Raw genomic sequence first — 13,947 nt, forward strand, 5'->3', positions numbered from 1 at the left:
GTGGTATTCGGGTATTCGAACATTATAAATTTTCGGGTACCCATCCACCCCTATTATTAACTAACTAAATGGTGGGTAAAGCGTATATATATATATATTCTACGTGATGTTTTCGCAGAAATGATCGCAGGTTTCGTGTGTTGCACGGTTTTAGTACGCAGGCGTTCATTCAACCACGGTATTGATTTGAATGCGCAATGCCAAATAGTTGGTCCCATTCGGAAATGCGGACGTTGGTTCCCGTGTCTCGTCGCGTCGCCCAGTAACCAGGCTGTTCATCGAAAAACCGTGTTCGCCGTAGAGAAAAGGCTGTACAAAGCAAAAAGAATCGGTAGAAATGGTTGGACCGAACATCTCCTTGTGACTAACCGTTCCGGAAGGTGGTTCAACCTCTACGCAGGGCGCATCCTTCAGGACACCTTCCGAACACGAACGTGCAAATACGGAACTCGCGACGCTTTGCAAGGTAAACCGTAACAGGACAAATGTCTCTGAATAATACGATAATTACAAATCATAAGAGCATCGATTGGAAACCTTGTATATCAGTGAACACAAGTTACGGGAAGTTTGGCGAATAATGGCATTTCGAAATTACCGCCAAGTTTCGAATTTTTGGCGGGTTCGAAAAATGAATGTGGATCAAATGAACGTGCATCTTTCTGTATATATGAATGTCAATTGTTGAAGCTATAAACTATAAATCGATTGTTTGGATGGATTTAGGTGTATCCTGTGAGCCCTGTAACAGGGCCCGGTGCAGCGAGGTCCGTATGGGAGCTAAGTCCCGATCCCGACATGGTCGGGCATCTACCAAACACTCCAATTTCTAGCAGCGCTCATCAAAGCCATGGATCGTCGAAGGGCACCGACTTACAGCCAAGGAACGGCCCCGACGACAACATTTATGCCGACGAACACGCGTCGGGTCAGACACCATCCGACGAAACTAGGAGAATCTTTGAACTTCTCAGATCTGGGTGAGACACTCTTACTCTTCTGATATTGATCACATAAATAACGAAAATCGATGATTTCAGCGAGATTGGAGCAGTCGACGAGTTAGTAGACAAAAATGGATTGTGTGTATTAAGCGCGAGAGATGAATGGGGCTACACTCCTGCCCATTGGGCTGCATTGGATGGAAACATGGAGGTCGGTTTTCGTATTCTGATTAAATCAAGAAAGAATCTTTAAGATCTCTGATTTCTGCGATAGGTGATGAGGTATTTGATAGAAAGAAATGGACCAGTCGATCTTTCCTGCCTCGGAACACAAGGACCTAGACCAATACACTGGGCTTGCAGAAAAGGTCATAGCGCCATAGTCCAACTACTGTTAAAGGTATACACAATTGAACAAAATGAATGTCTATAGATTTATAATATGTAAGTTAATCGAGTTCGCATTGTTTTCGCTTTATAGGCAGGAGTTGCTGTAAACGCAGCAGACTTCAAAGGTTTAACACCCTTGATGACTGCTTGTATGTTTGGAAAATTTGCGACGGCCGCATTTCTATTAGGGTCCGGCGCGCTCGGACATTTAACGGATATAAACGGTGATACTGCTCTACATTGGGCAGCTTACAAGGGCCATGCGGAATTAATCAGATTACTTATATACAGTGGAGTAGATCTACAAAAGCCAGATTACTTTGGGTCCACTCCGTTGCATTTAGCGTGCCTCTCCGGCAATATTAGTTGCGTTAAGATATTATGTGAGAAAAGTAAAATCGAATTAGAGCCTCGCGACAAAAACGGAAAGACACCGTTACAGCTAGCGAAGAGTCACAGGCATTCGGAAATCGTTCGAATACTTCAGGCTGAACAGAAACGACGGGCTAGATGGATTCCTCCTATCAACGAACTTTGGTACAAATCAGTCTTGTCGCTTGTCGTCGACTTATTAATTTTTATCGATCATTCCTTTTCTTTACAGGGTACTACTATTCGGCGGAGCTGGAAACAGTAAAGGTCCTATACTGCTCTTTATGATATCCGTTTTACTATGGGGATATCCGATGTATCTACTAAAGTGTATCCCACTAACGTGGAACCTTTTACGTGGCAGTCATTATTGCTTTATTTATTGGAACGTTGTTATGTGGATCTCCTGGATTGTAGCGAATAGAAGGGATCCCGGTTACGTACCACAAAACAGCGAGACTTACTATAGGGCCATTAAACAAGTACATCTTTGGAATTTGAGAATGATTCGTTGAGAAATAGTGTGTGTGTGCATACAGTTTTCAATGGAACGATATTCTTTTGCAGATTCCGTATTTTGATAAATGGAAAAAGAGAAACGTGTTGTTGTCTCGACTGTGTCACAGTTGCAGATGTTTCAGACCATTGAGAGCGAAGCATTGCAGAATCTGCAATAGATGCGTCACGTATTTTGACCATCATTGCCCCTTTATATATAATTGCGTTGGTTTAAGAAATCGGTAATTTTCAGAATGGCCCTTATCGAATCTGCGCGTAAATCAATTTTTCATTAAACGATGATTCATTGTTACAGGATGTGGTTTTTTCTGTTTGTTATGTGCGTAGCGATCAATTGTTCGTTTTCGATTTACTTCGCTTGTTACTGTATGGCGATGGAAGGAATTCAATTGCTATATGTATTAGGTGTGCTAGAAGCTTTGGTGTTCTGCGGACTCGGATGGATATTGACGTGCACTTCGGTAAATATAAAATATATATCTACGTTTTTATCGAATGCTATCGAATAAGACAAATGATCTGTGTCTGATTTACACAGGTGTTGCACGCGTGTATGAATTTAACTACAAACGAAATGTTTAATTACAAACGGTATTCGTATTTGAGAGACAAGAAGGGCAGATATTTGAATCCATTTAGCAGGGGCCCAGTACTCAATTTTATCGAATTCTTCTTTTGCTCACCGAATCATCAAACAAACGACCCCCAAAGTTATCAAATACTTTCAGAAGATATCATGTGAGATATTGCAAATTGTGATCACAATTTTACAGCGCCTTTGCACGCTTAGAAAACGAGAAATATTCTTAATTATACAATTCATACTATTTTTTGGACTAATTACAATGTATGTACCTGCACACGATCTACATCGTTACTGCTTCTAATATTATCACACTTTTTATCTATAATATTATTCATGAATCATGTTTCAATAAATAATTTATTAACTTACGCTTTTTAATTTATTACACCTCTAATACGTATATAATATTCTTTATAAAATATCTATAAGACGATCGATCTATTAAACGTGACTTTAAATAATGTCCTACATATTACAATTCATTATTAATTACAGTGAAATAATTAGAAATATTGGTAAAGAAGCAGTGTTAGCTTTTATATAAAATTCATATATACAAATAATTTTAAAAGATTTTTCATAGAATATCTGTTTGTATGTAAAATTGTAAAATATATCTTTGGCAAAGTGCACTGCGTTCCCTTGTATAATTCAGCTACAATACTAACACGGTTTGATCTAATACGAAAATCGTGTGTATACGGTACAGTCACAATATCAGTAAAAAATGCTAACGTTCATTAGCTGTATAAAAATTGCGATTGTAATCCTAATTATGGCAGCTATTTAAGCCTGAACTCACATAGAGTCGCATCGAATTGTTAAAATACCATTTAAAAACGAGAAGTTCTCACTTCAATTCGTAACAAAAATCGTAATTCGGTGGTGGATCTGGAATAGCAGGTGGATCTTGAGGAATATCGATTCCTTCTGCATCCAGAAGTCTCAATTTAATATCCATGGATAATAATGTTTCCAAATCGTTCTCTGCCTCTTTACTTGTCATTTTCTTGTCTGAAACAAATTCTTGCTTTTTCAATTCCGCAAGAGACGGCAAACACAAATGATGCAAATGTTTATTAGTAATCAGTAGACTGCGGTTGTTTATGCAATTTCCAATTCTTGTAGACAAATTTTAAGAAAGTAGAATGAAATAAAATCCTATTTTTAATGGGAACAGCCTATGTAAATCTAAAACAAGTAAAAATTGTACAAAATTCTATTGAATTCCAGCATATTTTGAAAATTTTTAAATGCCATAAATGCATAAAGATCCGCAGTCTAGTTATCACATACTCAGCAAAGCGTTAATGCCATCGGTCCAGTAATCAAAAACTTGTTCATCCGGAGCAACAAAATCCAAGCTGCTAACATCCACAGAGTCCAAGATCAAGGAAAAGGCTAGCTGGTGCGTGTTTTTCCGTCGTTGTACGTCTTTCATGTGAGGACAGTCTTTCCCAGTAAGCAAACTGCGGACTTCAACGACCGCCAATTTCGTGGGAAGCTCGTCGATCGTCGGCACCGACTTCTCATCGCAGTCCCCATAATGAAATACTTTATGATTGGGCGACAATCGGACGTACCAAAATTTATCTTTGATTCTTTGTCCTCTAGTGCCGTACTTCATAAATCTAGTGCCTTCTACCAAAAACCCTAAGCGCTGTTGTTGAATCAGCTCCAGAATCTCCGGCGTAATTTGTTCCCTGAGCTCGACTATCGGTCTTGCGTGACTCTCGCCCTCCTCCCTGTTAGTTCTTTCTTGTTGCCAAAGATTAGTGATCGTCGAGTAGGTCAACTGTTGCAGCTTGTTCTTGAATTTGTCCAATCCTGTCGGTTTGCTCTGAAGCGCTCGAGTGATCTGTTCTCTTACAACCGAAAATACTTTAACAAAGTCTTCGGTGGTGGCTCTCATCTCCTTCCAAGTTTTGTTCAAAAGAACTATACACACGCAGTAGAACTCTTCGAACGGATGATCGTGAGTGAAGAACATAGGATGATACGATTGACCCTGTTCGCTGGGTGCTTCTCCGATACGTAACACCTGGCAGAGCAGCTTAACGAGCTCCACGCTTGTCCTGCCGAATGGGCATTCGTGTTCATCTGCTCTACAAGAATTCTCGAGAACAACTTTCGTGTAGCCTTCGGTGTGATTACGCGCAAAATAAATCATGCAATCCAGAGCAAGCATTCCAGGAGGGGTTTCAGTAAAATCCAGAGCAGGATTGATATCGTACTTGAAGCCTAATTTCTTATAATCTTTGGCATATAAACCCTGCTTGCGAGCAGCTACGTCTCCGCCGAGAACTCCTTCGGTGTCGAAAGCGATTTTTCGAAGTTCCTTGATTTTATCGTGCGCATCTTGATCTTGGGGATCCATTTTCGTCATCATTCGTTGTTCCCATAGACTCAACATTAACGTTTGCAATACGTACAGCTGATGTGCCATTTCAGCACCGACCTGAATAATTCATTAACTCTGGTATTAATTAATTCTCTAGAAAATGATTCTACGAATGATATAAAAAAGAATTGATACATCTGTAATTGATACCTGGGAGGTGGACTCGGCAATAATGTTCGTTAAAAAAATATTTCGAACGTGCTTCGACTGGAGGACCAGTGCAACTGATTTGCGTTTGGATAAATCAGCCTTTAAGAACAAAGCGTTTATTAAGGCTATTGCATTCTGTTGAATCTGTGGACTCACGCTTTGCAAATGATTTACTAAGTTTTGGAATGTTACTTCCTTCTCAACTTGGGCATACTTCCCAGAAGAATTGAGTACTATGTTTTCAAGGATGCTAAGAGAAGCTTCAACGATACTGATGTCTTGTGTTATAGCCTGGCTGTTTACGTAACTTGCCACTTTATTGATAAAAGGTGTCTCCAGAATATCCCATGAAACAATTCCATGATCCATGAGTTCAACAAACGACTGAAGCGAATAGGCGAGCGTGCTACCTTTATATTTCTCTCCTTCTACCTATCGAAGGGATAGAAAATAGGGGAGTGTACAAAGCAACGCAATTCTAAAGAAGTAACTCACTACGTAGTTCGCTGCGATGTTAATTACCTGTGATATGATCAAAGCTAGTCCTTGTTTGTTAATAAATTCTAGAGCAAACGTCATGTCTGTACTAAGCGTGCTTAGCTTTTGCAAAGCAGTATTCTTCTCTTCCGAAGTTCCATTATTAAGCTTCGTCAAAATATCGCTGGCCGTTTTGGAAGGGGAGAACTCCAATTTCAAAATACTACCGTTCTTCACCTCGTTACGATTTTTCTCCGTGATATAATTTTGATTGTTACTTTCAGTAAATTGTAACGAGTACGTTTCAGGATCTGATAGACCCCATCCATTGCATAATTCCTAGTAAAAACATTCAATTAATCGGCGGTGCAACTTTGTGTTTGGAAAACAATTGTTCCGTTATTTTTCGATCAACAACCACCAATAGAAACAAAAAGAAAACCTGGTAACAATTCGATTTCTACAATCTACGGGTTAAAAAGTTTGTTCTACGTACCTGAATGATTCCGGTCAGTGGATGCTTTTGATTAAATTCAATAAGTTGTGGGACTTGATCCGTCATCTTCACAGCAATTTTCACAATGTTTGAATCCTTCTGGACCGGCATTTTTGTTGTCTGTGTATACATGAAAGACCCAGAAACGATTTTAATTACCGAAATCAGATCGGAGGATAAGTTGGGCGCCGGTCCAGTTTATTTAAAATAAACGTTACACATTTGACGTATCCCTTGTCATAACAACATGACGGCCATCAGCAGGACGCAGTGACGCAGACGCAGAATGTTCAATGGCCTCGCCCCTCCACAAATCGAATAAATTTATTCACATAATGACGCGCCTTGCGCAGGTCTGTAGTCGGGCGCGAATTTAAATGCATTCAATTTGGATTATATAGAAGCATTCCACGAAAATTCCATGTTGTTCTCGGTACAGGTGCGAAATGTGTCAAAACTCTAAGAACGTCTAACGTGCAGCTAATGGTCATTGACGAAATTTTATTTTATAAACTCGACTCTTTTTATTTTACATAATGATCAATAATGATGTTCCGCATCAAATTAGTCGCGCATGCGCGAAGATCGTGGCTCTCTGGCGGCCATTACAAATTGGAAAGATATCGCTATAAACATAGACAAGGTATAAAGATAGATCTATCATCCAATGTATTTTTGCGACTCACTTTTATGGGGTCATGTAATCTCATTACCATTTTCATTTCGCCTATTTACATGCAAATGGGGCGATCGAGTACGCGAAACAACGATTCAGAACAGAAATAGACTTGTTTATTTATTTGTTGCACAAAGATTCTGGCATAAATTCGTCTAAATCGTGTATATATGGTATAAAGATAGACATCTTATGGGACTTCGTGTCTCATGTTCTGAAATACCGGTCAGAAATTTCTATTTTCTTGGAAACTAGCAGGAACGCGATTTAGACGAGTTTGTGTCACCAATCTTTGTGTCACAATTGTCTATATATATTTTATTTCGGTTCTATTGATATAGTGTAAACAGACTATCGATAGGTCTCGATAGCGATGATCATCGATAATCATCGTTAGTACAATCGACTTGAATCGACTGTTCTCCACCACTACACATCGCAGATCACCTGCGATGCAAGCTCGCTTTAAATAGCATTTCATCATCTACAGGACGTAACTGAATTATATTCTATTTACTGTGTCACCTGCGGTGGTTCACCGAGTGTAAAAGTGTCAGTTTCATCAGTTTCGAAGATCCCACGGGAACACTGATTCGGGAATGTAAGGATTCTCATGGAACGTACGAAGTAAGTTAAATTGACGCGTACGAAATACGACATCTCTCGATATTCGACGGTGTTTCTCGGTATCCTATAAACGTTCGAATCATACTACACCGTGTAAAAACATTGACCCTGACTTATACGTTGCGTTAGTGGGTGTGCTCAGTGCTGCAGTGTGCTGCACACTGCTGCACACCGTGTGCATAGTACGCGCTGCATACAGATGTGTTGTGGTTGTGACGTGACGTATGTTATGCGAGCTGCTGCGTAAACATAATGATAAAAAGTAATCGAAAGACACCATCGGAAAAACAATACGAAATGAATAATTCATTAAGTAATTATGTCCAACTATGTAAAGTAACCGTGGACTTAACATGCTGTTCAATATATGTTTAGATGGCACCGAAAAATAAGGAAAACAAAAAGAAGCGGCAAGTTTCCGAGGAAGAGGACGACGAAGATTATCGAAGGAGGAGGGATCGAAATAATCAGGTAACGGAGTTGAATCTACATTCTATACACTTAGTATTATTTTATGTAAGTCTTTGGTGCTGTTATAGGCTGTAAAACGATCTAGAGTCAAAAGTAAATTACGGACTCAGCAGACTTTAGAGCGGGTGAACCAGTTGAAGACAGAGAACGAGTTGCTCGAAGAAAAAATTAAGATGCTCACCAAAGAACTTGGATTCTTGAAAGATCTGTTCCTTGCGCACGCTGGTATGTCTACATACCTCTACATATTTTATTTTTCATTATGTATAATGGATACAATACGTAAAGCATTTATTGTTTCAGGATCCAGTCAACATTCTATAAACTTCCAAGATATAGACTTGAACGCTCTTCTGGCTGATGATTCAAAATCCGAAGAACAGGGGAAGGATGGATCTGAACTATAGGCTACAGTAAGTTCCACGTAGAGAAGCAACGTGGTACAGATTAAATTTGACAAGAAGATGTGCTTTGGTTCGTCTATAATTCCATCAGTGAAGTAGATATCTTGGAAAGATATCTATTTCGAATTGATTCATAAGAACTTTGCAGTGTACGGAGATCTTACGCGCACCTGGTTGTGCTAAAAGATGTACCAACATTTAAATTTGAGGTACTGAGCGTGAAAGTGTACAAAATTGAAAATGCGAATGGTTATTAAGATATAATTGCGAAGAGACCAAATGGCAGTAGAGTATAAAACAAATGTAAATTTTGTACATACACTGCTTGGAAAGGGGAGCAGAATGGTGGACAAGAGGGAGAGCGACACATTCAGAACACGAAACACTATGACCGGACAGTGAAGACATTTTAATCAACAGTAAATACAATTTGAGTAAATGCTGCCACCACTTGCTAGAATTGTTTACAACAGCTTTGCTCGAATCATTCCAATTTAGCTTTTCACTTGTTAGGCTGCGGTCACAGTGGCTCCGATACTGTGATCGCAGCCATTTTTACATTATAATATGACTCTGTACAGATACATTAGGGCAGGAAGTAGGGAACACGTACGAACATTCTACAGTAACGTAGAAATAGCAGAAAATATCTGTTACCAGATCCGATATTTTTTAAGCTATCGACAGAATTTGTAAATCAAATAAACCGAATGAAATGAATATCGATTCGATCGAAACTAACACTTTTTCCCCTAGAAACGCGTCGGTCACTATCGAGTCACTAGACATTAGACATGGTGTTGACCTCGGTGACATGACACATATAAGAGAAATGTCATGTTTCCCGTTTGCACGTTACTTTTGACGTTTACGTTCGAACGAACAATAGTTTAGCGGTGTTCTCGAAGTAGAGTAATCGAATATGGGAAAAACAACGAAGGTGGTTGTCTGCGGGATGAAAGGAGTGGGAAAAACAGCGTTGTTGGAGCAGCTCATTTACGGGAGCATCAACGTCAAAACAGTAAGCGTTTAGAGGTTATGTTCGTTTTGAATGTTTCGGAAGGAAATGCTTCCGTGTATTATTGGCACATAACAATATAACTTAACACACATGTACATTTTATCTTTCAATTGTATAAAAGATTGATATTCGATGCGACAGGAAATACATCCTACTATCGAGGACATTTATGTCGCGAACATAGAAACGGATCGCGGCACCAAAGAAAAAGTGCGGTTTTACGACACAGCTGGACTGGAATCTCTACAAAACAACGCGAATAATCAACAACTACCACGACAATATCTCGGTTTCGCGGATGGCTATGTTCTGGTGTACGACACAGCTAAGCCAGAATCCTTGGATGTGCTGCTCCCATTGAAGAAGGACATTGACCGGAACAAGGACAAGAAAGAGATAACGGTGATCGTCGTTGGTAACCGGACCAAGGAGGAAGAATCCCACAGTTTGGAGAATACAGCCAGCAAAGCAGCCAACTGGTGCACCAGAGAGAAACTGAAACACTATGAACTGAATGTCATGGACAGAACCAGTTTGTTCGAAGCGTTTGTTCATCTGTCCTCTCGATTGAATCCTCCCGCGAATAAGAGCACTTTCCCACAACTGAGCATGGGTAGAAAGAACGTGAAAGTCGATGCGCCTTAATCTTATTTATTTGCTGTCCGGTAACTGGAGTACCGGTCCCTTTTGTTCAGTACTTAATATTTAGTAGTAACGAAACGGTCGAGCGTGAGTCGTTCTCATCGTTTCTCTCTGTTACTGAGATCTCGTGCGTCTTCTGTTCCTCTTTTTTTGTACTTAAATATTGTCCGTCGGACAGAGACGAGATCGATGAGATGAAGCGACTACTGGTACAAATACAAGCAGCGGCGACGCGTTGTTTGTCACCATTCTATGGGTTTCGTTAATTGCCGCAAGTAAATGTTCGTTCCGAACGCGTGGTCCCATAGCTTGCTGCTGATACCGAAACCTGAAGGAGTAACCCTTTCGTTAGCATTCGAGGACGATTTAGTGCGGTGTTGGAAGGTAAACGAATCATTACCTAGCTCGTGATGCGAGAAATGATGATAATTGTGATTCCTTTTCAAGGTGTAGAAATAGGAACCGCTCTTCGGCGCGCCGTGATGTAAATAATAATGAATTAAGTCGTAACAAAGGTACCCTGCGAACGAAATTAACTTATTAGAACACGGTAATTTACATTAGAGGCGACAACGTCTGCGAGAAGTACCTGTTGTAGTACCGGCGGCGAGGAAATAAACCACTGTCGAAGGAAAGAATACTTGGTAAATGTTCCACACTAGTTTAGCTATAAGAAGTCCAACCCCTGGCGGGAATACTAGCCTCCTGTTGTCGAACGGAGCCTTAGGGAAGGTATAAAACGGAGATTCATTAGACGATGTAGGGCTGAGCCACAGACATTGACACAGAGTGAATGATTACATATGTAACAATTATTTTTCAGAGTATTTACCTTATGGTGGACGCCGTGAAGTATGAAGTGCAGGGAGATAAGTAGTCTCGACGTGGCCGGCGGCTTAAAATGAAACAGTTTCCGGTGAAGCACGTACTCCAGTATAGTCCACATCAGAATACCGAATCCATACCAGGCGAAAGCTTCGGCTAGCGCGTGTCCTGAAAGTTCGAACGCTGGTTTGCCTTACAACGAGTATACCGAGGACCGAGACATATCGATGAAATCATGGCAGAGTAAATTCTCAGAAAAACTTTTCCAAGAAAGTACATTTTCAAAAAGATCAAACACGCGTCAAACATCGTTCCAAGAGCTACTATCTCGCGTGTATTTCGCTGTGAACGGTTCTAACGCGACGCGGGAACTGCATGGCGCGTTATTGACACTGTGCCAGATGCAGTGGAACGCCTCGAGGAGTTACGCGGAAGCGTGAAATCTTCGAGCAGATAATAATTGTGTAACATCGGTCGAGAGCTTGGAAAGTGTTTACGCTCGCGTTACGTGTAAGTGGGAGATTAGATATTCGCGGGCGAGACAAATGAGCCAGGAACAATATAAGGAGATAATAATTCGATAATTACCAGTGTAATGACCGGCCATGCTCGCGAGGCCGCAGCAAAGAAAGTAGATGCACACCGGGACCCATACGATCGGGATTAGGTACCAGGGCGTGATCGACAGGATCTCCAACAGGCTCGACTTGAACATTCGAATCTCGCGGTTCACCGGCAGGTTCGCCCATTCCCAGTATCGATCACCCAACTCTCCCACCTGGCCGAGAATAGGCGCGTCCCAATCGATGAGATCCTATCAAATCATCAGGTGGTCGCACGTGAATCGCGAAGGATCCTTTCCCGTTTGAAGAATCGAAGGTATTTACTTTCTTTGCAGGAAGACAAAGGACGTTGAGGAACCACCCTCTCGTTACGTTTCCTCACTGATTTTCCTTTTTTTTTTATGTAATAAAGACGACATTCTAGTTATCATCATCATCATCGTCGTTATTCCACAGGAACGAAATTTATTAACGAAGAGGAATCGCGCAACAAGGAAGCTCGCGGGAGATCGATTGTACCAGAAACTCGAAATAAGTATCAGCACGATTCAGAATCTGGCGAAGATCATCAGGTGTCGGAGATAACCGGGTTCCAAGAAACATTACGATCCGTTTGCTTAAAACCGAAAGCGCGTGATTCATGATGAATCGCGAGTTCGCGGTGTTTGCACAGAGCTCGTGTCGGATCCGGGCTCATCGAAGTACAACAATGGGAAATCAGGGGAAGTCTTTCGAAAAGAAGCGATCGGTTCAAGGTCCGTCAATAACGATAACGCGGGACCTTCCGCGGGAAGGCCGGCAGTACGACAGTACAAACTTTGTAATTCTTATCGCCGGACGGCGGATGTTTATTTAAACGAATACTTTTTTTCCTAGAAAAATCGCGGTCGCGAGAGGTGTCGCCGCTATCACGCTGTCGCTTATCAATCTACGGACACCACGTAATCGTCGCACCGCACCGTTATCTCGAGATCATCTGCCGCGATTTACGGACAATCGAAACATTTTGAATGTAACGGATTGTTACTATTACGCTGGACAATGGGCCAACGTGTCGTACACTTGAGGACAGGTTTATGTTTGAGCCGCGGTAGAAGCGATAAAAGCTGCGTCAGAATATCTTTGGTGTATTTATAGCGCAAAACATTAGCAATAGTACGGTTTCGTTGTTTGTTTATCTATATCCCTCGCCAAGAAGATTACGAATCAATGATAAAAGCCACGATAATAGCGAAAGGAAGGCGATACTTGGTTCTCCGCGTTCGTATCGCCTGGTTGTCTACATATAGTAGCGTCATTCTACTCTCCGCTTCGATGTAAACACTTTGATTAGAGAACGGTAGAATACACTCGTAGATCTAACACGCTTCAAAACAGAATAACTTTCTCACATCTATTCTATTTTAGAGGGTGCTGTATCTTGATGATTCTCTCTCGTTTTGGCTCTGATCGTCTATCGCGGCTCCAACGTAAACGCACCGGAAGGAGCGGTCAACGGGGGTTGGACCGATCCTCGAGAAGGAACGGTCACAGGTCACTCACTTCGTATTCCTGGTACTTCTCTTTCGCGTTGACAGAGAACTCCTCGAACATGTGAAAGGCGGCTTTCGAGTGCGGATTCTCCTCGAAAGCTTTGTCCAGGCTCCGATTTTCAAAGTGGCCGAACACTCGTTTCCCGCCAGGGTGATACCTGAGGAACTTGCTGATGTTATAAGAACGGTTTCGATAGTTCACTAAAAACTCGTCCTCGCCGGTTTCCGATCGGTCCGTGAGTCTATCGATCGCCGGACGACGATCACCGTTCATCACTGGCTTGCTCATTTCACCGGTTATCGCGCTGATCGAACACTGTCCGAATCGGTTCCGTGACAAAACGCTAATTGTTCGGTATGCGTCGACGATACGTATAGAACGACGCTTTATCGTAGCCCACTTCGAATCTTTTTGATAAGATTCCGCGGTGCGTCGGCGAGTACTATGCGAATAGTCCGATGATGTGTATCGCTTCTGAAAACTGTTATCTACGCCGATAAGTTTCTGTCTATACAGCGACACCATTGTATTGATCGTCGACATCACATTCTCCCCGATTTTTGTTGTCAATTCGAAGTCCGGAAGACAATTTGTTCATCTTACTTACTGTTAGTCATCTTCGGTCTTTTGGACCGTTGTTCGAGATGCATCATTGATTCGAATGTGGCGGGCTTGTCTGCTTGCGAGTCGACCGTGTCGTTAGAAGTCGGCTTAGTCCGACTGCCGTGCGTAAAGAGATGCCTCAAGACTTAGCAAGCCGGTACGAGCAAATATATTTATATACTTTTTCACAAACGTAAGAGCTTAAGGCATAATTCATGAAGTTTTTAAATCTTGAGTTTACTACACG

General features: G+C 41.4%; 5 protein-coding genes across 9 annotated transcripts; 3 read left to right on the forward strand and 2 right to left on the reverse strand.

The window, feature by feature from the left end:
- The first annotated feature begins 170 nt into the window (after positions 1-170).
- On the forward strand, positions 171-3,179 carry Patsas (palmitoyltransferase Patsas). The gene is made up of 9 exons (XM_076441241.1): positions 171-466; positions 727-980; positions 1,041-1,155; positions 1,219-1,344; positions 1,426-1,871; positions 1,939-2,188; positions 2,274-2,446; positions 2,521-2,686; positions 2,764-3,179. The coding sequence occupies exons 2-9, from the start codon at positions 799-801 to the stop codon at positions 2,965-2,967; spliced, it is 1,662 nt and encodes a 553-aa protein (XP_076297356.1). The 5' UTR covers positions 171-466; positions 727-798; the 3' UTR covers positions 2,968-3,179.
- On the reverse strand, positions 3,114-6,622 carry Ced-12 (engulfment and cell motility Ced-12). Of its 2 annotated transcripts, none has more exons than XM_076441225.1 (5): positions 6,336-6,622; positions 5,885-6,178; positions 5,363-5,794; positions 4,108-5,269; positions 3,114-3,825 (listed from the first exon to the last, which is right to left on the reverse strand). In XM_076441225.1, the coding sequence occupies exons 1-5, from the start codon at positions 6,465-6,467 to the stop codon at positions 3,662-3,664; spliced, it is 2,184 nt and encodes a 727-aa protein (XP_076297340.1). In that variant the 5' UTR covers positions 6,468-6,622; the 3' UTR covers positions 3,114-3,661. The 2 variants fall into 2 exon arrangements, with proteins under 2 accessions (XP_076297340.1, XP_076297339.1); XM_076441224.1 differs by having other exon boundaries at positions 5,348-5,794.
- An 801-nt stretch (positions 6,623-7,423) lies between these two features.
- Positions 7,424-9,233, forward strand: Irbp18 (Inverted repeat binding protein 18 kDa). Of its 3 annotated transcripts, none has more exons than XM_076441262.1 (4): positions 7,424-7,638; positions 8,014-8,109; positions 8,178-8,334; positions 8,413-9,233. In XM_076441262.1, exons 2-4 carry the CDS (start codon positions 8,014-8,016, stop codon positions 8,514-8,516), a joined length of 357 nt encoding a protein of 118 aa, XP_076297377.1. In that variant the 5' UTR covers positions 7,424-7,638; the 3' UTR covers positions 8,517-9,233. The 3 variants fall into 3 exon arrangements, with proteins under 3 accessions (XP_076297377.1, XP_076297379.1, XP_076297378.1); XM_076441264.1 differs by lacking the exon at positions 7,424-7,638 and adding an exon at positions 7,792-7,900; XM_076441263.1 differs by lacking the exon at positions 7,424-7,638 and adding an exon at positions 7,823-7,951.
- Positions 9,234-9,393: 160 nt separating this feature from the next.
- On the forward strand, positions 9,394-11,115 carry Kappab-ras (NFKB inhibitor interacting Ras like 1). Its single transcript, XM_076441260.1, has 2 exons — positions 9,394-9,534; positions 9,676-11,115. Exons 1-2 carry the CDS (start codon positions 9,436-9,438, stop codon positions 10,177-10,179), a joined length of 603 nt encoding a protein of 200 aa, XP_076297375.1. The 5' UTR covers positions 9,394-9,435; the 3' UTR covers positions 10,180-11,115.
- Fa2h (Fatty acid 2-hydroxylase) lies at positions 10,364-13,640 on the reverse strand. 2 transcript variants are annotated; one of them, XM_076441251.1, is made up of 6 exons: positions 13,107-13,640; positions 11,590-11,815; positions 11,009-11,169; positions 10,766-10,898; positions 10,577-10,696; positions 10,364-10,504 (listed from the first exon to the last, which is right to left on the reverse strand). In XM_076441251.1, exons 1-6 carry the CDS (start codon positions 13,638-13,640, stop codon positions 10,419-10,421), a joined length of 1,260 nt encoding a protein of 419 aa, XP_076297366.1. In that variant the 3' UTR covers positions 10,364-10,418. The 2 variants fall into 2 exon arrangements, with proteins under 2 accessions (XP_076297366.1, XP_076297365.1); XM_076441250.1 differs by having other exon boundaries at positions 10,419-10,696.
- Between the last annotated feature and the right edge of the window lie 307 nt (positions 13,641-13,947).

The sequence above is a fragment of the Lasioglossum baleicum genome, chromosome 16 (genome assembly GCF_051020765.1).
Source record: "Lasioglossum baleicum chromosome 16, iyLasBale1, whole genome shotgun sequence".
Taxonomy (NCBI): domain Eukaryota; kingdom Metazoa; phylum Arthropoda; class Insecta; order Hymenoptera; family Halictidae; genus Lasioglossum; species Lasioglossum baleicum.

Excerpts from the sequence above, each read along its gene's own strand:
- Ced-12 (XM_076441224.1), bottom strand. The coding sequence starts at position 6,467 with ATGTATACACAGACAACAAAAATGCCGGTCCAGAAGGATTCAAACATT. Across the intron at positions 6,179-6,335 it reads CACTGACCGGAATCATTCAG|GAATTATGCAATGGATGGGG; the intron begins GTACGTAGAACA and ends TGTTTTTACTAG. Across the intron at positions 5,795-5,884 it reads TAGCTTTGATCATATCACAG|GTAGAAGGAGAGAAATATAA; the intron begins GTAATTAACATC and ends TCCCTTCGATAG.
- Fa2h (XM_076441250.1), bottom strand. The coding sequence starts at position 13,640 with ATGTCGACGATCAATACAATGGTGTCGCTGTATAGACAGAAACTTATC. Across the intron at positions 10,899-11,008 it reads TTCACGGCGTCCACCATAAG|GCTCCGTTCGACAACAGGAG; the intron begins GTAAATACTCTG and ends ACCTTCCCTAAG. Across the intron at positions 10,697-10,765 it reads CGCCGCCGGTACTACAACAG|GGTACCTTTGTTACGACTTA; the intron begins GTACTTCTCGCA and ends TTTCGTTCGCAG.
- Irbp18 (XM_076441262.1), top strand. The coding sequence starts at position 8,014 with ATGGCACCGAAAAATAAGGAAAACAAAAAGAAGCGGCAAGTTTCCGAG. Across the intron at positions 8,110-8,177 it reads GGAGGGATCGAAATAATCAG|GCTGTAAAACGATCTAGAGT; the intron begins GTAACGGAGTTG and ends GTGCTGTTATAG. Across the intron at positions 8,335-8,412 it reads TCTGTTCCTTGCGCACGCTG|GATCCAGTCAACATTCTATA; the intron begins GTATGTCTACAT and ends TTATTGTTTCAG.
- Kappab-ras (XM_076441260.1), top strand. The coding sequence starts at position 9,436 with ATGGGAAAAACAACGAAGGTGGTTGTCTGCGGGATGAAAGGAGTGGGA. Across the intron at positions 9,535-9,675 it reads GGAGCATCAACGTCAAAACA|GAAATACATCCTACTATCGA; the intron begins GTAAGCGTTTAG and ends TCGATGCGACAG.
- Patsas (XM_076441241.1), top strand. The coding sequence starts at position 799 with ATGGTCGGGCATCTACCAAACACTCCAATTTCTAGCAGCGCTCATCAA. Across the intron at positions 1,345-1,425 it reads TAGTCCAACTACTGTTAAAG|GCAGGAGTTGCTGTAAACGC; the intron begins GTATACACAATT and ends TTCGCTTTATAG. Across the intron at positions 2,447-2,520 it reads TGCGTTGGTTTAAGAAATCG|GATGTGGTTTTTTCTGTTTG; the intron begins GTAATTTTCAGA and ends TCATTGTTACAG.